The 23,645-nt window shown below is 44.3% G+C and overlaps 1 protein-coding gene across 2 annotated transcripts in view; it reads right to left on the bottom strand.

Annotated features, from left to right (window-relative positions):
* The window catches only part of LOC137303940 (cGMP-dependent protein kinase 2), a 55,743-nt gene that overhangs the window by 26,375 nt on the left and 5,723 nt on the right, over nt 1-23,645 (bottom strand). The window contains exons 2-9 of one of the 2 annotated variants that reach the window (XM_067972347.1): nt 19,978-20,144; nt 17,393-17,506; nt 11,644-11,749; nt 10,998-11,061; nt 8,733-8,810; nt 7,943-8,037; nt 5,613-5,681; nt 3,248-3,346 (exon numbers count right to left, since the gene is read on the bottom strand). In XM_067972347.1, the coding sequence (XP_067828448.1) occupies nt 3,248-3,346; nt 5,613-5,681; nt 7,943-8,037; nt 8,733-8,810; nt 10,998-11,061; nt 11,644-11,749; nt 17,393-17,506; nt 19,978-20,144 (792 nt within the window). Of the gene's footprint in view, nt 1-3,230; nt 3,347-5,612; nt 5,682-7,942; nt 8,038-8,732; nt 8,811-10,997; nt 11,062-11,643; nt 11,750-17,392; nt 17,507-19,977; nt 20,145-23,645 lie in introns of both variants that reach the window. The other variant, XM_067972346.1, reaches the window with a different exon arrangement.

Consider the following 23,645-nt stretch of genomic DNA (forward strand, 5'->3'; position numbering starts at 1 on the left):
ATCAAACGCCTTTTGAAAGTCCATATACACCACATCAACTGCATTGCCCTCATCTACCCTCTCTGTTACCTCGTCAAAAAACTCAATCAAGTTGGTTAAACATGATTTGCCTTTAACAAATCCGTGCTGGCTTTCCCTGATCAATCCACCCTTGTCCAAGTGACTGTTAATTCTGTCCTGGATTATCGTTTCTAAAAGTTTTCCCACCACTGAGGTTAAACTGACTGGCCTGTAGTTGCTGGGTTTATCCTTACACCCTTTTTTGAACAAGGGTGTAAAATTCACAATTCTCCAGTCCTCTGGCACCACTCCCGTATCTAAGGATGTTTGAAAGATTATGGCCAGTACCTCCGCAATTTCCACCCTTACTTCCCTCAGCAACCTAGGATGCATCCCATCAGGACCGGGTGACTTATCTACTTTAAGTACAGCTGGCCTTTCCAATACCTCCTCTTTTTCAATTTTTAGCCCATCCAGTATCTCAACTATATCTTCCTTTAATGAGACTCTGGCAGCATCTTCTTCCTTGGTAAAGACAGATGCAAAGTACTCATTTAGTACCTCGACCATGCCCTCTGCCTCCATGAGTAGATCTCCTTCTTGGGCCCTAATCAGCCCCACCCCTCCTCTTACTATCCGTTTACTGTTTACATGCCTGTCGAAGACCAATACCTCCCAGTACCTTAGCCCAAATCATCCATGGGCATGTCCTGTTCTACAGGCCTTGGCTTTCACCTGAGTTTATTAGCAACAAAAGGTCCATATTGCTGTCCAACTGTGTTCTGATCCAGTTGGTAGGGTTGAAGAGATAGCAACAAGAGCCAGCTCTGTCCTCCGACCTTCTCTCTCTCAGAGTGAGTACCTTGCCTTTGCTTAACACCAGCCCAAAAATATCTGACGACAGTCAGGAACTCAGGGTCTGGGGAGTCCTAGGTGTGTCCCCCACATTAGTGATAAACATTTACTTTCTAAACTCCACTGCTGCATATTGATTTGGTTTGCCTTCATTCTTGCTGATGATTAAATAAATCAAAAGAAGTAGAGATGGAGCAGTCAAAAGATCCATGAAGACTGTATCTTCAACATCCCTGCAAAGTGCTTTCCATTTTGCAGTGATACGACCATTGCACTATAATTCCCGCATGGTCCCCAACCTGCCAAGGCAAGGGATGCGAGATCCCTTGGAAGAGGCAGTCTCTCACCACTTGGGTTTGACAGCATATGCACTATAACTCAGTATGAAACATCAAAAGTGCAGTGGGAGTCGTGCTCTGCGAAGGCCTCGACCTTACCCTGTAAACAACAGTGTTGTCTGTGATCTGCAATCAGAAGCTACAGTATTAGAATCATAGAAAGGCTACAGCACGGAAGGAGGCCATTTGGCCCATCGAGTCCATGCTGGCTCTATGCAAGAGCAATCCAGCTAGTCCCACTGCCCTGCCCTATTCCCGTAGCCCTGCAATTTTTTTCCTATCGAGTACTTATTCAGTTCCCTTTTGAAGGCCATGATTGAATCTGCCTCCACCACCCCCTCAGGCAGTGCATTCCAGATCCTAACCACTCGCTGTGTAAAAAAGTTTTTCCTCATGTCACCTTTGGTTCTTTTGCCAATCACCTTAAATCTATGTCCTCTGGTTCTTGACCCTTCTGCCAATGGGAACAGTTTCTCTCTATCTACTCTGTCTAGACCCTTCATGATTTTGAACACCTCGATCAAATCTCCCCTTAACCTTCTCTGTTCCAAGGAGAACAATCCCAGCTTCTCCAGTCTATCCATGTAACTAAAGTCCCTCATCCCTGGAATCATTCTAGTAAATCTCCTCTGCATCCTTTCTCAGGCCTTCACATCTTTCCTAAAGTGCGGTGCCCAGAACTGGACACAATACTCCAGCTGTGGCCGAACCAGTGTTTTATAAAGATTCATCATAACTTCCTTATTATTAGCATTAGTATTATTGCACCTAAAGTGTTTAATTGCAATGGTGGCATGGAGAATAGTTATATTTTTAAGATGGAAGGAAAGAGTGAGATGAATGGATGTGCATCTACTGATTTGTGGTACAGTTACCAGTCATTATTAAATACACTCTCTTTTTAAAAACACTTTGGGAGTACCAGGACACAGAATAGATGTGGAAAGGATAGTGCCCTGTGTAATTTGTAAGACCTTTGTTAATATTAAATGACTGTTAATTATACAACAAATGACAACTGAAGCAGGAGAACTCTCTCAGTGTAAATACAGTGTTGATGAGAAAGATAGCTTCACTTTCCATGATACTTTTGGAATTTCAGCTCCTTATTTTCCACCCAGAACGGTGGACTCAGAAGTGAAAATTCCTGACCACTGGCTCCAAGACAGTTCTGAGAGAATAAAGCTCGGCAACTGAAGATTAATTCAAGATTCATCACATAAAACAATCACTGGAATTTAGTTCAGATCATTTGCAGTCTGGAAATGATTATTCAGAACAACTGGAAATGCCTCATTAACATTTTCTGTTATGTTAAATATTAATTATTCATACTGCTTCATATCTGCATTCATTGTTTTAAAACATTTAACAGAACAAAATATGACTTTCTTCACAAGCCTGAAATCTTTATGAGTTTCTTTAAAACAAAATAATTTACTCTAAGGTCGGAAAAAAAACAATGAGGAGAATTCTGTTGTATTTTGTTTTCTCTGTGATTGCAGGCACATAATTTGCATTTATATAGCTCTCCTCGTAAATCAGCTGAGAGTGTTTGCCTTGCAGGGGTGGGGGAAGATATGGTTAAGGGGAAATGTTTTAAGAAGGCCTTTGAAGAGAGGATGGGAATAGCTCGGTGAAGTATTTTTGAGACAAAATTCTAAGGGAACAAGGCCAAGTCACCGGGGAGAACTCCCGTGCTCTTCTTTGAAGTAGTACCAAGGGATCTTTTAAGTCCACCTGAGAGGGCAGACGGGGCCTCGGTTTAACGTCTCATTGGAAAGACGGCACCTCTCAGCACTCCCTCTGTACTAGCACTGGAATGTCGGCCTGAATTATGTGCTGAAGTCTCTGGAGTGGGACTCAAACCCACGACCTTCTGACTCAGAGGTGAGAATGCCAGGGCTGACACCTACACTTGTATTGTAAATTCACAGCGTTTGCACATGTGAGCTCACTGAAGAACAAATCTACCAAATCAGCCAAGTCTTGACCCAAGCTGGCTGTTGCAGCTTTACAATTCGAAATGATTCGCACGTTTAGGGAATACTGACATTGCGTTTCTCTTCTCATCGCTGCGAGACAGTTGCTCCACGTATTCTTTCAGGTACGTCTGTAACTCCTCGTAGGTGCCCACCATCTGGTTAAAGACACTGAGGGCACATTTTAAAACATATTCAGATATATGAACTCAGATATTAAAAAAAAACTTTTAGCAGGTCATGTTTATTTTCTTATGAAATTACAACAAAACTGCATATTATCCTTTTGAAGGATACAACAATAATTCTGTGCAGAAAAATGCTCTTAAAAATATTGTTGCCAGACACTGTGAGCTCCGCTCTCTTACATCAGAGTATTAAAGATATCAGAAAATAATTATTGGACGCAGAAATATGCATGGATTTGGAAAGCTGGGAGTAATCAAGGTTAAAGGTTTGAGGTTTGAGGTAGACTGGCCAGTTTCATTTTGATTTATTGGCAGTTCTTGCACAGCATTACTCACAGTTAGTGTAAGGGTGCAATGCTTTCTGGCAACACCTAGTTCACACCTTATAACGCACAATGTATTATTATCCAGCTAGTCGAGCTCCCAAGGTGTTGTGCATGGGGAGTCAAGACTAAGGGCACTTTTGAGATCAAAAAAGGTGAGGAGATAAATGAACCAAGATGGGGGAGAGGAGAGGAGGTAAATGGGTATGGGAGGTGGGAGGGGAAGAGGAGAGGAAGTGGAGGGAAAGAGGAGTAGAGGGAGAGAGAGGAGTAGGGGGAGAGAGAGGGGAGTAGGGGAAGAGAGAGGGGAGTAGGAGGAGAGAGAGGGGAGTAGGGGGAGAGAGAGAGGAGTAGGGGAGAGAGAGGGGAGTAGGGGGAGAGAGAGAGAGAGGGGAGTAGGGGGAGAGAGCGGAGTAGGGGGAGAGAGAGAGAGGGGAGTGGAGGGAGAGAGGGGGAGTAGAGGGAGAGAGAGAGGGGAGTAGAAGGAGAGAGAGGATTAGGGGAAGAGAGCATTAGGGGGAGAGAGAGGAGTAGAGGGAGAGGGAGGAGTAGAGGGAGAGAGAGGATTAGAGGGAGAGAGAGGATTAGAGGGAGAGAGAGAATGGGGGAGAGGGAGGATTAGAGGGAGAGAGAGAATGGGGGAGAGGGAGGAGTAGAGGGAGAGAGAGAATGGGGGAGAGGGAGGAGTAGAGGGAGAGAGAGGAGTAGAGGGAGAGGGAGGATATGGGGGGAGAGAGGAGTAGAGGGAGAGAGAGGAGTAGAGGGAGAGAGAGGAGTGGGGGGAGGAAGAGGTTCGGGGAAGGAGAGTGAACAGGAGGAGTGGGGAGAAGACTAGAGGGAGCAGGGCAGGGAGAGTAGGAGAGCAGGGGAAGGGGAGAGGAGAAGAGGGAAGGGAGAGGAGGGAAGGTTTCACAAAGTTTAAGCATGAAAATATAAAATAATTGAAAATAGTTTAATTTTATTATGTTGACTAAAAGCAAATTTTAACCTTCAATTTAGCAAACTAATCGGGATGAAAAGCAGTCTCCTTATTTACATCCAACATTGAACACACCTTTCTTCAATCTTAACAGCGACCAGACAGCCGATTAGTTTTATTGGACTCACTGCCACTCAAAGGGTTGAGATTAAAACCTACTCTTCATTGTTAGTCAAGCTTAATTCCAGTTGATGAACAAGTTTTGTTCGCTCTTAGATGGATCAAGGGGGCAGGGGTTGATCACACAGCATCATTTACAGTAACCATGGTGAAGTCCTTGGACCATCTTGGCCTGTTGCCTGAAGGAGTCACACACACAGTGCCGTTATATTAACACTGGAGCGCTGAAATTGTGGATTTAGAAGCAATAGGTTATGCTTCATTAATGACTGGGATAAGGAAACTAAATGTGATGTATCCAGTGGATATAATTCACAGCGATTTTCACAGGGTCTGTTATAATGTTTTACATGGAGTACAGCAGTATTGGAGCTTGTGGGCCTCAAGGTGTTAGTACCTCCAGTGACATCCAATTTAACCTTACCGATGACCGACACAACTCTCGACTCCAGTGATCCCTGCAGCTAGGGCGAGACGTTTGTCTTTGTCACGTTCTCCAACATGTAGATGGACGTTAAGGGGGAGAATCACTATGTCTTCAGTCGGGAGACTGTCTGATGGAACAGGTCCCTGAGCATCGGTCTCTACCAATCTGTTTTTGTGGCAGTCAACAACTCTCCTTTCATTCCATGTAGATGTTGAATAATTAATACTTTAATACTTATACCCTGTCATAGTTCCTATGAGATTAAACATTTTGAAATGTAAGATAATCTGAAAATCAGGAATCCTCTTGATTTGGAAAACAAATATTACTCTCGCCAAAGTTAAAAATAACATCTGAAACTCCACTACACTCTACAGCTCACTCCACAGGAAAGACTTACTCGCGATCGATGACCAGGCACTGGGTATCATCATCATCAGCAATTATGTTTGCAGAACGGACGTCCTCACTGTGTAAGGAAAGAAGAAAGAGGTTGAAAGATCCGAAGCAAAATCAGATCGGGGCCAATTCATTCCCTGTGTGACTGTTCAATCGTTGTGCCCTCCCTTCCAGTGTTAAAGTCTTACTTGTTTTCTACCAAAATAAAATCATTAAACTTCACAAGTCAATAGAATTTTTAAAACATCATTCCAAACATATGCTTATTGTCAGTTTGAAATCTAGCAGCATTACATGATCAATGCCTAAATGTGATAAAGTATTTACCTCACATCCAAACTGTTTACTAATCCTTACATTGCATTCAACCTTTACTCATATAAAAACTATGCAAATGAGAGCTCTGACAGACTCAACATATCGACGATGCCGTGTCAAACCCCTCGACAGGAAACTTGTACTGTCGCGCCATTTTATTAGATTTGATTCAAGAATTCCTTTCTTGTTAGTCAATTAAATAAAATCTACAGATTTATATCTGTAGCTATTCCAATACTGAACCCTAAATAATTAGGGGCTTAATTTTCCTTATTTTGGGGAAGCAAAGGTGAGGGACCCAAGGAGGAAGAGGGAGAGAAGATAGTGGAGGCACAGGCAAAGAGGGAAGTTGGGGGAGGGGATCGAAATCACGGTCAAAGGGGGAAGTTGGGGGAGAGGATCGAAGGCACGGTCAAAGTGGGGAGTTGGGGGAGGGGATCGAAATCACGGTCAACGGGGGGAGTTGGGGGAGGGGATCGAAGGCACGGTCAAAGGGAGAAGTTGGGGGAGGGGATCGAAGGCACGGTCAAAGGGAGAAGTTGGGGGAGGGGATCGAAGGCACGGTCAAAGGGAGAAGTTGGGGGAGGGGATCGAAGGCACGGTCAAAGGGAGAAGTTGGGGGAGGGGATCGAAGGCACGGTCAAAGGGAGAAGTTGGGGGAGGGGATCGAAGGCACGGTCAAAAGGGGGAGTTGGGGGAGGGGATCGAAGGCACGGTCAAAGGGGGGAGTTGGGGGAGGGGATCGAAGGCACGGTCAAAGGGAGAAGTTGGGGGAGGGGATCGAAGGCACGGTCAAAAGGGGGAGTTGGGGGAGGGGATCGAAGGCACGGTCAAAGGGGGGAGTTGGGGGAGGGATCGAAATCATGGTCAAAGGGGGAAGTTGGGGGAGGGGGTCGAAGGCATGGACAAAGGGAGAAGTTGGGGGAGGGGGTCGAAGGCACGGACAAAGAGATCAGCGACACTTTCCACATTTTGTCTTTGCTGTCAGTGTAAAGAACTTGCAATAAACGCCTCGACCTGTCTGCTGGCTAATCACAGACAGACTCCATAAAAATATTAGCAGCAGTAAATGGGTCAGCTCAGGAGCATTTGTTTTGTATCACAGTTGTGTTGCTGAAAAATCTAGTTGTCTGATTTATTCAGCATCTGTGGAATCCTGGTGTTCCCCGAGGCTCCTCGTATCAACCTTGTACCAATAGGTGAAAAACATTTCCCGTGCACTGTTCAAGTTCTGTAATCAGCACCTCATGTGTCCTTGGAGAGTGACAGCTTCAAACATGTGGCTGTTGGCTGCTATGGAAGAGTGAGTAAATACTGGAAATCGGGGATTTAGAATTGGGGGGATCTGCAATTGGAACGTTGGAACGAGTGAGAGCGCTGCCTCGAGCTATTGACTATCAAAGTACCTAGTGTTTCACTGTGTGTTTCGCATTGTTGTAGCTTTCCTTTTATTCTGGTTCTTCTGCTTTAAATTTATTTTCACTTTGCTACACTTCTTCCAGACTAAGGCATTTTGTGAAATGGTATTTTCCTGTTGTAACCAGAAGTGCTGTGTGCAAACCCATAACATACCAGGATATCAGATAACATAAGACAATGACAATCAGCACCAAGTCCTCTAATGTAGAACAGGTCCTAAACATTCTTACCATATGTTGTCGCTGTTTTCGCATCTTTGCATTCTTCCCTTGGAAAATAGTGTGAAGTAGTGGAAGGATTTGCAGGCTGATTAACAGTCTGACAGGCCGCGACACGACTGCTCCTTCCATGGTCATAACTATCTTTACACCCGCTGATAGGGGTGGTTGGTCCTGTACAGAATGAGGGATTTATGGGCTCCCACAACCCATATGATGATGGGGGGGGCGGGGATTAATGGTTAACAGATGTTCCAGAATGCTTTGTGTTAGAACAGAGGCCCTTACATTGATTAAAGATCCATTTGCAATCTGGTCCCTTTTCATTTGGTCCATAATACATTTGTGTCATTTCATGTACTCCACACTGCTGTACCTTATTAGAGCTTTCTCTCCAAAGTATTCACCTGGCCCTAATCTCTTGATTTCTTGTGGGTCTTCATCTCCCTCTCTTGTCTGTGTCACACGGACCTGTACAAGATCAATAAAAGTGTGTGAACACTTTAAATGTTAAAATAGGGCTTGGGGGATTTCACACATTAAAAGAAAGAACTTGTATTTATATAACAATTTATCACACCCCGAGGACATTATAGAGCACTTCATATCCAATGAATTACTTTCCAATTGGTCACTGTTATGTTAGCACACATGGCAGCCAATGTAAGCACAGCAAGATCCCATAAAAAGCAAATGAGATGAATGACCAGTCAATCTGTTTATTTTGATGGCGTGGATTAGGGAGGAGCGTCGGCCAGGACATGTCCCTGCTCTTACTTACGCCCATCTGGGTCATCTTAACATCTCACCCAAAGGATGGCGCCTCCAGCAATGCAGGAATCTCCCTCAGTACTGTACTGAAGTGTCAGCCTAGGTTATGTGCTCAAGGCCTAGAATGGAATTTGGACCCATGAGCTTCTAACTCAGAGGCAAGAGTGCTACCAACTGAGCCAAGCTGACACTTAGGAGGAGTTAATTCATTGATTACTAATATCACAAAGAGTGATTGAACTCCTAAGTGTAGAGAGTTCTTTAACCCAAGATAAATCTTAACAAACCTGCCAGAAGACCCATAGAATATTATTATTAATCGTTCCACACTACACAACAATAGAATTCTTTCTACATTCCAGAACTTGAATTATAAACGTAAATGATCGTCCTACCTTTCCTTTTGCAATAATGAAGAAGGTGTTGCCTTGTTCTCCCTCACGGATTATATAATCTCCTTTATCATAATAATCCTATCAGATATGGAGAGATTGCGCATTGGGATCAGACATTAATAATAGACTTTAAAATCTAAGCCAAATAATTAGAGTAAATAAAGCTCGGACCGATAAATTGGAAGTCTACGTTAAATCATTGACAAATACTTAATTAGTTTTCTCTGTGTTGTTTTCTATCCTACTGGTCTTTCCCACCGCATTACAAAATCCAACTCATTGAATACAGCGAGGAGTAGACATTTACTGCTCTTTGCTTCTCCCATCAGGAGGGTTTCCTGAACAGCCCCATTATATATTATTGCTTTGCCTAGTGCACTTTCTTAAAATGTTTAAGGCATCCAATGGGAGCTCGAATCTCTTAATCAAGTCAAGCTGTAAATCAAATGTTGTTGGTTTGACACGAAAAGCACTTTTATATCGACATCCCGTCATCGGCAGTAGGTGTACGGTACTACCGCCGTCAGTAGTACACAATAGTACAACAGACACGACTTTTTGTGGTGCTTGACAGAGGTGCAAAAAGGTGGCATTTTTCTATTGGCACTCCAACAAGGGCCAGTGGAACAAAGGTTCAGTAAAAAGGGAGGAGGGGCACTTGAAGGTCACAGGCTATCCTTGACCTTTGCTCTTCTGCTGCCCCAACACAGTACGAAAATCCCAATAGTCTGTAACATCACCAATAATCCTTACAGCAACAGTCAAAATTGTTGGGTTTTCCTCCCAGTATTAACCAGCTGCACGTGCTAAAAAAAACTGACTTTGCAGGTTTGAAGACCTCAATAAGGAGGCATGAAATTCAAACTCAAAGAATTGTGAGTTTTTTGGTCATCTGAGTGTTTGACATGTGTAGAAACCCAATCATGATGTTTATTAATCTTCAAGCCAAGCTGCTGAGAACCTGTAGGGTTTCTTTTTGCCCAATTTGGAGTGGACACTCTCCCTCTTAGGCACATGTCCCATTTACTCAAATCCAGAGAGCTTTGTCACAGGTTGGCAGATCCAATGCTTAGGGAATCCTTGCGTACACAGGTGTACTGCTGGATATTAACCAGCGACAGCCACACAGATTATCAGAGTTGCTTCCCACTGTTTGTCCAGCTAGGACCATCCTAATCATAGAATCACAGAATGGTTACAGCACAGAAGGAGGCCATTCGGCCCGTCGAGTCTGTGCCGGCTCTCTGCAAGAGCAAAGCAGAATCCCACTCTATTGTGACAGGTGAAGCCTTTGAGGTTCCAGTTGTGAGCCAAACCGGCTGGTCAATCCTCAACAATTCCCTGGAATTACTGCAGGTCAGCCTGGTTCAGGTATTGAATTATCATGTTAAGACCATAAGACCATAAGAGACCATAAGAGATAGGAGCAGGAGTAGTCCATTCGGCCCCTCGAGCCTGCTCCGCCATTTAATGAGATCATGGCTGATCTGATTTTTACCTCAACTCCACTTTCCCGCCTTTTCCCCATATCCTTTGACTCCCTTGCTGATCAAAAATGTGTCTAACTCAGCCTTGAATGTATTCAATGACTCAGCCTCCACAGCTTTTTGGGGTAAAGAATTCCAAAGAATCACGACCCTCTGGGAGAAGAAATTCCTCCTCATTTCCATGTTAAACGGGCAACCCCTTATTCTGAGACTATGCCCCCTAGTTTTAGATTCCCCCATGAGGGGTAACATCCTCTCAGCATCTACCCTATCGAGTTCCCTCAGAATCTTTTATGTTTCAATGAGATCTCCTCTCATTCCTCTAAACTCCAAGGAGTATAGACCCAACCTGTTCAATCTTTCCAATAAGACATAAGTTGGCCATGAATGGTTGACTTGGTTCTGAGCCCAAAGCCCAATGAAACCCCATATACCTCTCCCCCCGGCCCCCTGCCCCAGGAAAGATAACATCGGAGTTTGGGAAAGTCAGTTGAGTGGAATTTACTACCTCGACATTACACTTAAAATTCTCTCTGCCATGATATCCTTCTCCTTTAAAATGCCCATGAATAAAAATGATGCTCCCTCCGTTACTAGCCTACTGAAGCTCAGGTAAGTGTCTTGCCACCACACCATCCGATGACATACAAAATGTTAAATAGGAGAAAAAAGTAAATCGACAGGAAATATAACTGCACTGCATTCTGTATGTAATTAAATGAGTTCCTTGGTTTTTTGTTTTGATAAAGACATACTCATGATGTAATAATGTACTCACAATTTCTAGGCAATCTACAATCTTGGACAATTTCTCTTCAGGCAAACCCTTCAGCAGGGAAACGCTGTGTAGAAAAAAAATGTACAAAGTAATAAAAACTGCTCCGTCACATCGAAACCACTCCACAACTGCACTGATCTCCAGGACCAATTTACTGACAATAAGCCCTGAATTTCTTCAGCTGTTATATGAACACAACACATGAAATGCAGCATTTGTTCTCTATTCAGAGACCTTCATTGTATCGTTCGTTGAATGAGATTACAAAAGGGTGGAAAACAAGAATAAAAAATGGATATTTTTGATTAGACGTTGAGAAAGCTGTTGGGGATGATTTGTAAAAGAGTCAGCGTTCTGACTCAGTCGTCTGCTTTCAGTTCATAACACTGAATCACAATGCCATCTGCTTCTGAAGATACCAATTACTGCCCATTTCAAATGCCTCAAAGGAAAGATCATAGCTATCTATGGGTAGAAATTGGTACACATTTATCGGGCGTAAAACAGGCGTAAAGCAGACCAATTTAGCAGTGGGACGGTCTGCACCCAATCTGCGCAGATGTTGGTCCCACTTCTAAATCCGTGGGGTCCATTTTTTAGGTGTCTCGGGCGGATGCCTAGGACAGGCAGTGGTTCCAGTTCTCACCTGCTGAGGAATTTGAAATATTTTGTATTCCTCGCCTGCGCTGTCTCCATCATGATGCTCTGGAAAACCTGGCGATCCAGAACCCAAATCCAAGACGTCGTCACAGCTGGAAAAATAACACAGCACTGGACCAGTTTAACACTTTCAAATTTTAAAGACAAACCTACAGGATAATGGTTTCATTTTGGTACTATTAATAGCTCAGGGTCATGGTCTTCAGTGAGAAAACTGAGAAAAGAGTGTCTGAAGAACTCCCTAATTACCTCCCACCGCCATCCCAAGGCAACCTCTTCCATCTGTCGGAAGGATGTTAGACTTAAAGGCACATACAAGACCTGTTCAGTCATTCGTTCCTTCAAAGCGAGATGGAGTTGTCCTCCATTATTCAATAACCCACCCAGGATTCTGGTCAAGAACAGGCAGAGCTCTCCCAGTGAAAGCAAACAAGTCTGATTCACTCAAGGATGGGGTTGAAACTCATGACCTTGGTTAGGATCGTTCAACTGCTAAAGCTATTGGAAAAAGCTCAGGGTATGACAATGGATTTGTTGTTTTTTGTTGGTAATGAAGAATTAAAGCTGTGTGTGTGTATGGGCATATTTAAATGAACATGCAGGTGTGTTTATGAATCACCAGTCAGCAGCAATCTTCAATTAACTCCACGTGCCTCACTGTTGGAGAGCACTTGAAAATTCAAACTCAACGTAGTCATTGTCTACCACTGCCATGATGTAGTTGAGGTACATCCTCTTGAATATTACCTGGCAACACTTCCCAGCAAAACTCAGGTTGCTCTCCAACACAGGTGGGTTGATTGACCCGAGCAGATTCTAAGGATGAAGTGTACATGTTCATGTAGATTTGTCAGATGCCAGGAGCCAAAAAAAACCTCGGCTAAAACGAAGCAACAAAAATGACCCAAATTGGGAATATGGATTGAACTGTGAAATTTCAAATTTTCACTTTAGTTTTGTTTTGCTCTGTTTCTTTGTCCTGTGAACTTAAAAGAGACACCCAAGTACCTGGCAGCTTCGTGTACCATCCAGTTCCTTGGTTTTCAATGAGAATAGGGAAATTCTGGGCACTGCACTTTAGGAAGGATGTGAAGGCCTTAGAGAGGGTGCAGAGGAGATTTACTAAAATGATTCCAGGGATGAGGGACTTAAATTACAGGGATAGACTGGAGAAGCTGGGGTTGTTCTCCTTGGAACAGAGACGGTTGCAAGGAGATTTGATAGAGGTGTTCAAAATCATGAAGTGTCAAGACAGAATAGATAGAGAGAAACTGTTCCCATTGGTGGAAGGGTCAAGAACCAGAGGATATAGATTTAAGGTGATTGGCAAAAGAACCAAAGGTGATATGAGGAAAAACTTTTTTACACAGCGAATGGTCAGGATCTGGAATGCACTGCCCGAGGGGGTGGTGGAGGCAGATTCAATCATGGCTTTCAAAAGGGAACTGGATAAGGACTTGAAGCAAAAAAATGTGCAGGGCTATGAGGATAGGGCAGGGCAGTGGGACTAGCTGGATTGCTCATGCTTAGAGCCAGCGCGGACTCGATGGGCTGAATGGCCTCCTTCTGTGCTGTAACCTTTCTATGATTCTATGATCAATGTGAATCCTGATGGTCTAATATGCTCATTGTTTCTGGAAGCTTGATTTGTCTACGGGAAGGGACCACACCCAATGCCTGCTGGCATATGGAGGATCAGGCATATATCGTCCCTCATGCTGCAGTACGGAAAGGGTTTGTTGAGAAGACATATATAACAACAATAACTTGCATTTATATAGTGCCTTTAATGTGCTAAATATCACATACACACCATCTCACACACACACACACACACACACAATACACACACACACAATACACACAATTCACACACACACAATTCACACACACACAATACACATACACACAATACACACAATTCACACACACACAATTCACACACACACAATACACATACACACAATACACATACATTCACACACACAATACACACACACACACTAGCTGTTGAGGCTGGGATCAGTTCCTGAGCTTCACAAACAATTTTTCTTGGGCATTCATTCCCATTAAAAGGATTTCTCAGTGTTGCAAGTTACAAACTTACACCCAAAGCTGTCCTGCAAATGTTTTAGAATTGTTTTTATAAGCTACCCACTCAATCCCTTTCTCCAGGGCAAATACAGTCACAAAGTGAATTGTTGAAGCTCATTCGGACAATTCAGCCACCCAGTGTTCCAGGGCACTCTGATCAATTTCAGTTTGGATCTTTGGTGCTGAATTTGAAGTTGATAATTTTTTTAAAAATTCGGTCATGGGATGTGGGCGTCGCTGGCGAGGCCGGCATTTATTACCCATCCCTAATTGCCCTCGAGAAGGTGGTGGTGAGCCGCCTTCTTGAACCGCTGCAGTCCGTGTGGTGATGGTTCTCCCATAGTGCTGTTAGGAAGGGAGTTCCAGGATTTTGACCCAGCGACAATGAAGGAACGACGATATATTTCCAAGTCGGGATGGTGTGTGACTTGGAGGGGAACGTGCAGGTGGTGTTGTTCCCATGTGCCTGCTGCTCTTGTCCTTCTAGATGGTAGAGGTCGCGGGTTTGGGAGGTGCTGTCGAAGAAGCCTTGGTGAGTTGCTGCAGTGCATCCTGTGGATGGTACACACTGCAGCCACAGTGCGCCGGTGGTGAAGGGAGTGAATGTTTAGGGTGGTGGATGGGGTGCCAATCAAGTGGGCTGCTTTATCTTGGATGGTGTCGAGCTTCTTGAGTGTTGTTGGAGCTGCACTCATCCAAGCAAGTGGAGAGGATTCCATCACACTCCTGACTTGTGCCTTGTAGATGGTGGAAAGGCTTTGGGGAGTCAGGAGGTGAGTCACTCGCCGCAGAATACCCAGCCTCTGACCTGCTCTCGTAGCCACAGTATTTATATGGCTGGTCCAGTTAAGTTTCTGGTCAATGGTGACCCCCAGGATGTTGATGGTGGGGGATTCGGCGATGGTAATGCCGTTGAATGTCAAGGGGAGGTGGTTAGACTCTCTCTTGTTGGAGATGGTCATTGCCTGGCACTTATCTGGCGCGAATGTTACTTGCCACTTATGAGCCCAAGCCTGGATGTGGTCCAGGTCTTGCTGCATGCGGGCTCGGACTGCTTCATTATTTGAGGGGTTGCGAATGGAACTGAGCACTGTGCAGTCATCAGCGAACATCCCCATTTCTGACCGTATGATGGAGGGAAGGTCATTGATGAAGCAGCTGAAGATGGTTGGGCCTAGGACACTGCCCTGAGGAACTCCTGCAGCAATGTCCTGGGGCTGAGATGATTGGCCTCCAACAACCACTACCATCTTCCTTTGTGCTAGGTATGACTCCAGCCACTGGAGAGTTTTCCCCCTGATTCCCATTGACTTCAATTTTACTAGGGCTCCTTGGTGCCACACTCGGTCAAATGCTGCCTTGATGTCAAGGGCAGTCACTCTCACCTGACCTCTGGAATTCAGCTCTTTTGTCCATGTTTGGACCAAGGCTGTAATGAGGTCTGGAGCCGAGTGGTCCTGGCGGAACCCAAACTGAGCATCAGTGAGCAGGTTATTGGTGAGTAAGTGCCGCTTGATAGCACTGTCGACGACACCTTCTATCACTTTGCTGATGATTGAGAGTAGACTGATGGGGCGGTAATTGGCCGGATTGGATTTGTCCTGCTTTTTGTGGACAGGACATACCTGGGCAATTTTCCACATTGTCGGGTAGATGCCAGTGTTGTAGCTGTACTGGAACAGCTTGGCTAGAGGCGCAGCTAGTTCTGGAGCACAAGTCTTCAGCACTACAGCTGGGATGTTGTCGGGGCCCATAGCCTTTGCTGTATCCAGTGCACTCAGCCGTTTCTTGATATCACGTGGAGTGAATCGAATTGGCCGAAGACTGGCTTCCGTGATGGTGGGGATATCGGGAGGAGGCCGAGATGGATCATCCACTCGGCACTTCTGGCTGAAGATGGTTGCAAATGCTTCAGCCTTGTCTTTTGCACTCACGTGCTGGACTCCGCCGTCATTGAGGATGGGGATGTTTACCGAGCCTCCTCCTCCCGTTAGTTGTTTAATTGTCCACCACCATTCACAACTGGATGTGGCAGGACTGCAGAGCTTTGATCTGATCCGTTGGTTGTGGAATCGCTTAGCTCTGTCTATAGCATGTTGCTTCCGCTGTTTAGCATGCATGTAGTCCTGAGTTGTAGCTTCACCAGGTTGACACCTCATTTTTAGGTACGCCTGGTGCTGCTCCTGGCATGCTCTTCTACACTCCTCATTGAACCAGGGTTGATCCCCTGGCTTGTTGGTAATGGTAGAGTGAGGAATATGCCGGGCCATGAGGTTACAGATTGTGCTGGAATACAATTCTGCTGCTGCCGCCCCACAGCACCTCATGGATGCCCAGTTTTGAGCTGCTAGATCTGTTCTGAATCTATCCCATTTAGCACGGTGGTAGTGCCACACAACACGTTGGATGGTGTCCTCAGTGCGAAGACGGGACTTCATCTGCACGAGGACTGTGCAGTGGTCATTCCTACCAATACTGTCATGGACAGATGCATTTGCGACAGGTGGATTGGTGAGGACGAGGTCAAGTAAGTTTTTCCCTCGTGTTGGTTCGCTCAGCACCTGCCGCAGGCCCAGTCTGGCAGCTATGTCCTTCAGGACTCGGCCAGCAGTGGTGCTACCGAGCCACTCTTGGTGATGGACATTGAAGTCCCCCACCCAGAGTACATTCTGGGCCCTTGCTACCCTCAGTGCTTCCTCCAAGTGGTGCTCAACATGGAGGAGGACTGATTCATCAGCTGAGGGAGGACGGTAGGTGGTAATCAGCAGGAGGTTTCCTTGCCCATGTTTGACCTGATGCCATGAAATTTCATGGGGTCCAGAGTCAATGTTGAGGACTCCCAGGGCCACTCCCTCCTGACTGTATATCACTGTACCGCCACCTCTGGTGGGTCTGTCCTGCCGGTGGGACAGGACATACCCAGGGATGGTGATTGAAGAGTCTGAGACATTGGCTGAAAGGTATGATTCTGTGAGTATGGTTATGTCAGGCTGTTGCTTGACTGGTCTGTGGGACAGCTCTCCCAATTTTGGCACAAGTCCCCAGATGTTAGTAAGGAGGACCTTGCAGGGTCGACTGGGCTTGGTTTGCTGTTGTCGTGTCCGGTGCCTTGTGGTCCGTCCGGTTTTATTCTTATTATGACTTTTCATAGCGAGATTTTACAACTGAGTGGCTTGCTGGGCCATTTCAGAGGGCAATTAAGAATCAACCACATTGCTGTGGGTCTGGAGTCACATATAGGCCAGACCGGGGAAGGACAGCAGGTTTCCTTCCCTGAAGGACATTAGTGAACCAGATGGGTTTTTATGACAATCCGGTAGTTTCATGGCCATCATTACTGATACTGGTATTTTAATTCCAGATTTTATTTATTTAATTGAATTAAATTAATTAATTAATTGAATTTAAATTTGCCAGCTGCCGTGGCGGGATTTGAACTCATGACTCTGGATTTTAGTCCAGGCCTCTGGATTACTAGTCCAGTTACATAACCACTATGCTACCGTACCCACAAATAAAGAAGATCAGATCAGATCAGCCTCCCCGGGATTCAGTACAAGATTATAGGCCAGCCATGTACCTTCAGGCAGAGAGAGAAATGGAGTGACAGAAAGACAGACATTCGCATCGTCCATTATTACCTTTGACCGTAGCTGTTCTTTTGCAGTTGTAGAGGATCGCAAGTTCTCCGAAAGCCGTCCCGGGACGCATTTGTCCCAATAGTTTGCCGTTCTGCATAACTTCCAAAATCCCATCTTTAAAAGTATAGTTAAAATTTATTCGTGACAACAAACAATGGTTACAGGCTCCTCTATTTTACTAAACACTGATACATAATACTGGATTTAAAGGCTAAGGTGAACCATAAGTCCCATGATTGAAGGGTTATTTCCATTTGGCGTTACCATAGTGTTTTGTAGCCACATATTCCAATATTCCAAAGTCATTATTCCTGTCAAAAAAATAATGACAATGAGTGGAGATACACTGAGTACCAAAATCACGTTCCCCACGGGTGCACTCCTGTTTTAATATAAAGCAGTAACACTGGGGTGAAAACACAGTGGGATCACCATGCACTCCTTCTACAATAAGTCTTCCCTGATGTACACTCAGCAAGCAGTGTGCTAAATAAGATAAGGAGAGGGTAGAACCAGGATCCTTTAATCAAGAACAAGGGAGACATCAGCTTAGAATGAGAGCTAGGAGCAAAATCAGAAAACACTTTGTCACACAGTAGAAATTTGGAACTTTCTCCCCCAAGAGGCTGTGGATGCTAGGGGACAATTGGAGCTTTCAAGACTGAGATCAATAGATTTTTGTTAGGTAAGGGTATCGAGGGATATGCAGAAAAGACGGGTAGATGGAGTTGACATGCAGATCAGCCATGATCTAACTGAATGGCGGAGCAGGCCCAAGGGGCTGAATGGCCTCCTCCTGTTCCTAATGATCCTGGCCTATGATCCTTTAGGTATTTTCACAGTATTATCACTGTTCATTAAAAGTGAGTTGACAAAGTTACAACAATCTGGAAAGCATTATCCTAAAGTATACATCGACAGTTACAATCTTGTAACCCGGCTTCTATGTTTCTATGGTCACCATTAATAAGCTATAAAAGACGACACAGATTGCACTTTCTACAACACATATAGCTGCCTGATTGGCCAATTGATAGATACACATTCATAACAACAAATCAGAGGCCTGATTCTAATGAGCCCACAGCACTGTTAAGCTCATACATTTTGTTCAGTTTTTAATGGAACAAACCACCTCTAAGACAGCTGCACACTGACTAGAAGAGGCCCTGGCTCATTGGTCAGACGTACTTCAATCACTATTAAGTGCATTTATCTGTTGCCGGCAGTACAACAGTCTTTGTCACATAGAAGTTTTTTACATTCACAAATGGGAAGCAATATTAAATAATTAAAATTGCAGTTTTCAAACTGTACATGACCCTAAATCAGAGAGTAGACATGCACACAACAGTCCACTCAATACTTACTAACAGGCTGTTCCATCCCTCTGCTTACTTCTTCACTTTATTGTAAAACAGTTAACTCAGCTCTTCACGCCTCAAAGAATCAACTTTTTAAGAAATTACAACTTAAGGTCTTGGTACAATCCCACTGGGGAGGGAAGGGGAAAAGGGGGGAAAGGGGTAGTACATTTTAGGGTTAGGATTTGTTCCAGTAATAAGAGGGACAAAATCAAAGGGGTAAATGAAAAATGACTAGAATCTATAGAGTTACAGGATACTTTGGACTGTCATAAAGGGGAGTTCCTTTCCCCCCCTGATATTGCCCCATTGCCCCATCTCCGTGTACTGAACTGTGTGCCACTGTTTATGAAGGAACACAGATTGACATGTTGCTGGTTCTCATCATGTAAACTGTGGCATTTTGTCATGTTTCCTCATGTATGTATTCACTGTCAAGTTGCCAGACAGTTCTGACTGTACGCACATGTATGCGTGTGTGTGATTTGGAATACCAAGCTCTTGCTTTGTTTGTGTTGCATGTTCTTTTTGCTCTGAACATTTCCAAAGGGTTTCAGCGATTCTAATGTCACTGCCAATGTCCTGAAACTGCACAATTTTCACCCCAAAACAGGTTTGCATGGCAAGTATCTGTTATGGTGATTTTGGGAACTTTGGCACAATGTTAAAAGTATTCTACCTGCTACTCACATTTCCACCCACATATGGAGAGAACTTTCCATTGAAATCAATAGGAATTGATAGACGACTAAATAGGAAAGAGCAAACCTGCACCCAAAAACCTCGAGAGCAGGAATCTCCCTTTACTGATCTCAGTAAGGACAGTTGGGCACTACAATTGCCTTTAATGCCCCTGAGCTGAGGAGGAGGAAGAAAACTAAATCAGACAAGTTTTCCACTGCTGATGACTGCCAAATAACCCTTGCTGTATGTGTGTTTGGTTTCCTATTGGCTCGACAGTACACAGGAGCCCCCACAGTTCCCGTTCTCCCACCTCCCCCCGTTCTCCCACCTCCCCCGTTCTCCCGCACATTGTCAATGTGTTCCTCCTGTCAGCTGTGGAAACTAAATTGTGTAAGTACTAACAGAAAAAAATCAAATTTACATTGTAAAAGTGCCCTAAATAAGAACATTATTGAGCATCACAAGACATGCGTAACCTGTTATTGAATATCAGTCAAATGCTACTAAGCGGTCAGTCGCCAGTGTATTTGGACTCACCTGCCAGAACATAGAGATGGTTTCCTGGTTCGCCCTCCTGGATGACGAGATCTGTTTGCCGGTAGGTCCTCTCGTACATACATTCCACCATTTCCCGCACGTGCTGGGCCTCCAGCTTTTTCAGGAAGTCATTGTTCATTATTGCATCTGTTATCAATTTCTTTAAGCTGCCAAATATATAATTATTCTGATCACCACCAATGTTTCTGTTTTTATCATCACTGTAAATATCACCACAACACATTGCAAAAACATTCAATCTACATTATTTTGATATCTGATGTGCAGATAGTGTGAGATGAAGTAGGGAGGGAAGAGACTCGTGTGGAGCATAAACACCGGCATGGACCAATTGGGTTGAATGGCCGTTTTCTGTGTTATAAAATTCTATTTAATGTAATTTTGATGTGTGTGACCTTCAGCTTCCAACACTTTTCTTTCTGTTTGGGAGGGGGAATTAATTTTATTTCCCCTTTTCTCATCCTCGAGTCACTTTCCCAGCGAAGAGAGCCGAAGACTTGGTTACCAGGCCTTCACTAGGATCGTGACAGCCAGCAGCAAGGTGGTGACTTGCCCTCTGACCTTCCACCTTTCTCTGGCAGAGTGTGAGGTGTTCATTGTTAAAATTGGATAGCCCGGTGGTGAAGGATGGAACACTAGAGCCCGGTCTTTAGTTGCTTCCAAGCCTTTATTCACAGAGATTCCCCTTACACACACACACCGTCCCCGAGATAAGCTCTCCTATAAAAAGGTTACAAGAGAGTCTCCAATTCATACCCACCACCTGAACAGAATAAATCATACAATTAACATTCATTCAAGTTCCATTTCATACCAATGTGAGAAAGGAAACTAGTCACCAGTAGAAATCCATCATAAAGCCCATCACGCCCATGTGCTACGTTCTTGGAATGAATGAACCCAACATTCTTCATGCATGAACCCACGCAGTGAAAGTTGGCTATGGAGGGCATCACAACCCAACCCAATCATGGGACCTGTACGGACGGGACGGGTTACACCCGAGCAGGACCTGGACCGATGTCCTCACGGGGGTGTTTGCTAGTGCTGTTGGGGAAGGTTTAAACTAGAATGGCAGGGGGATGGGAACCTGAGCAGGGAGACAGAGGAGGGGGAAACAAGGATTGAAACAAAAGACAGAAAGGGAAGAAGCAATAGTGGAAGGCAGAGAAAACAAGGCGAAAAACAAATAGGGCCATAGTGCAAAATAAAACTAAGATGACTAGCAGTCTTAAAAAGACAAGTCTAAAGGCATTGTGTCTTAATGCGCGGAGCATTCGCAATAAGCTAGATGAATTAACAGTGCAGATAGATATTAACGGTTATGATATAGTTGCGATTACGGAGACATGGCTGCAGGGTGACCAAGGATAGGAACTGAACATCCAGGGGTATTCAATATTTAGGATGGACAGGCAAAAAGGGAAAGGGGGTGGGGTAGCGTTGTTAGTAAAGGAGGAAATCAATGCAATAGTGAGGAAGGATATTGGCTCGGAAAATCACGATGTGGAATCTGTATGGGTGGAGCTAAGAAATACCAAGGAGCAGAAAACATTGGTGGGGGTTGTCTATAGGCCCCCAAACAGTAGTGGAGATGTAGGGGAGGGCATTAAACAGGAAATTAGAGACTCATGCAAGAAGGGTACAACTATAATCGTGAGTGACTTTAATCTACATATAGATTGGTCAAACCAAATTAGCAATAATACCATGGGGGAGGAATACCTGGAGTGTGTACGTGATGGTTTTCTAGACCAATACGTTGAGGAACCAACGAGAGAACAGGCGATCCTCGACTGGGTATTGTGCAATGAGAAAGGATTAATTAACAATCTTGTTGTGCGGGGTCCCTTAGGGAAGAGCGACCATAACATGATAGAATTTCTCATTAAGATGGAGAGTGAAGTATTTGAATCCGAAACTAGGGTCCTGAATCTAAATAAAGGAAATTACGAAAGTATGAGGTGCGAGTTGGCTATGATAGATTGGGGAACTTTACTAAAAGGGATGATGGTGGATAGGCAATGGCTAATATTGAAAGAACATGTGCAGGAATGACAACAATTATTCATTCCTGTCTGGTGCAAAAATACAGCAGGAAAGGTAGCTCAACTGTGGCTTACAGAAGAAATTAGGGATGGTATTAGATCCAAAGAGGAGACATATAAAATTGCCAGAAAAAGTGGCAAACCTGAGGATTGGGAGCAGTTCAGAATTCAGCAAAGGAGGACAAAGAGATTGATTAAGAGGGGAAAATAGAGTATCAGAGTAAACTAGCAGGGAACATAAAAACTGACTGTAAAAGCTTCTATAAATATGTCAAGAGAAAAAGATTAGTGAAGTCAAATGTAGGTCCCTTACAGTCAGAAATGGGGGAAATTATAATGGGGAACAAAGAAATGGCAGAACAATTAAACACATACTTTGGTTCTGTCTTCACAAAGGAGGACACAAATAACCTGCCAGAAATGTTAGGGAACCAAGGGTCTAGAGAGAGGGAGGAACTGAAGGAAACCAGTATTAGTAAAAAAAATAGTGCTAGGGAAATTAATGGGGCTAAAGGCTGACAAATCCCCAGGGCCTGATAATCTACATCCCAGAGTACTAAAGGAAGTGGCCTTGGAAATAGTGGATGCATTGGTGATCATCTTCCAAAATTCTATAGACTCTGGAACAGTTCCTACAGATTGGAGGGTGGCAAATGTAACCCCACTATTTAAAAAAGGAGGGAGAGAAAAAACAGGGAATTACAGACCAGTTAGCCTAACATCAGTCGTGGGGAAAATGCTAGAGTCTATTATAAAAGATGTGATAACAGAACACTTGGAAGGCATTAACGGGATTGGACAAAGTCAGCATGGGTTTATGAAAGGGAAATCATGCTTAACAAATCTACTGGAGCTTTTTGAGGATGTAACTAATAGAATAGATAGGGGAGAACCAGTGGATGTGGTGTATTTGGATTTTCAGAAGACTTTTGATAAGGTCCCACACAAGAGGTTAGTGTGCAAAATTAAAGCACATGGGAATAGGGGGAATATACTGGCATGGATTGAGAATTGGTTGACAGACAGGAAACAGAGAGTAGGAATAAAAGGGTCTTTTTCCGGGTGGCAGGCAGTGACTAGTGAGGTACCGCAGGGATCAGTGCTTGGGCCCCAGCTATTCACAATATATATCAATGATTTGGATGAGGGAACTAAATGTAACATTTCCAAGTTTGCAGACAACACAAAGCTGGGGTGGAATGTGAGCTGTGAGGAGGATGCAAAGAGGCTCCAATGTGATTTAGACAAGTTGGGTGAATGGGCAAGAACATGGCAGATGCAGTAAAACATGGATAAATGGGAGGTTGTAAAAACAGAAAGGCAGATTATTATCTGAATGGTGACAGATTGGGAAAAGGGGAGGTGCAACGAGACCTGGGTGTCCTTGTACACCAGTCACTGAAAGCGAGCATTCAGGTGCAGCAAGCAGTTAGGAAGGCGAATGGTATGTTGGCCTTCATTGCAAGAGGATTTGAGTACAGGAGCAGGGATGTTTTACTGCAGTTATACAGGGCCTTGGTGAGCCCACATCTGGAGTATTATGTGCAGTTTTGGTCTCCTTATCTAAGGAAGGATATACTTGACATGGAGGGAGTGCAA

The sequence above is a fragment of the Heptranchias perlo genome, chromosome 36 (genome assembly GCF_035084215.1).
Source record: "Heptranchias perlo isolate sHepPer1 chromosome 36, sHepPer1.hap1, whole genome shotgun sequence".
In the NCBI taxonomy this organism is placed as follows: domain Eukaryota; kingdom Metazoa; phylum Chordata; class Chondrichthyes; order Hexanchiformes; family Hexanchidae; genus Heptranchias; species Heptranchias perlo.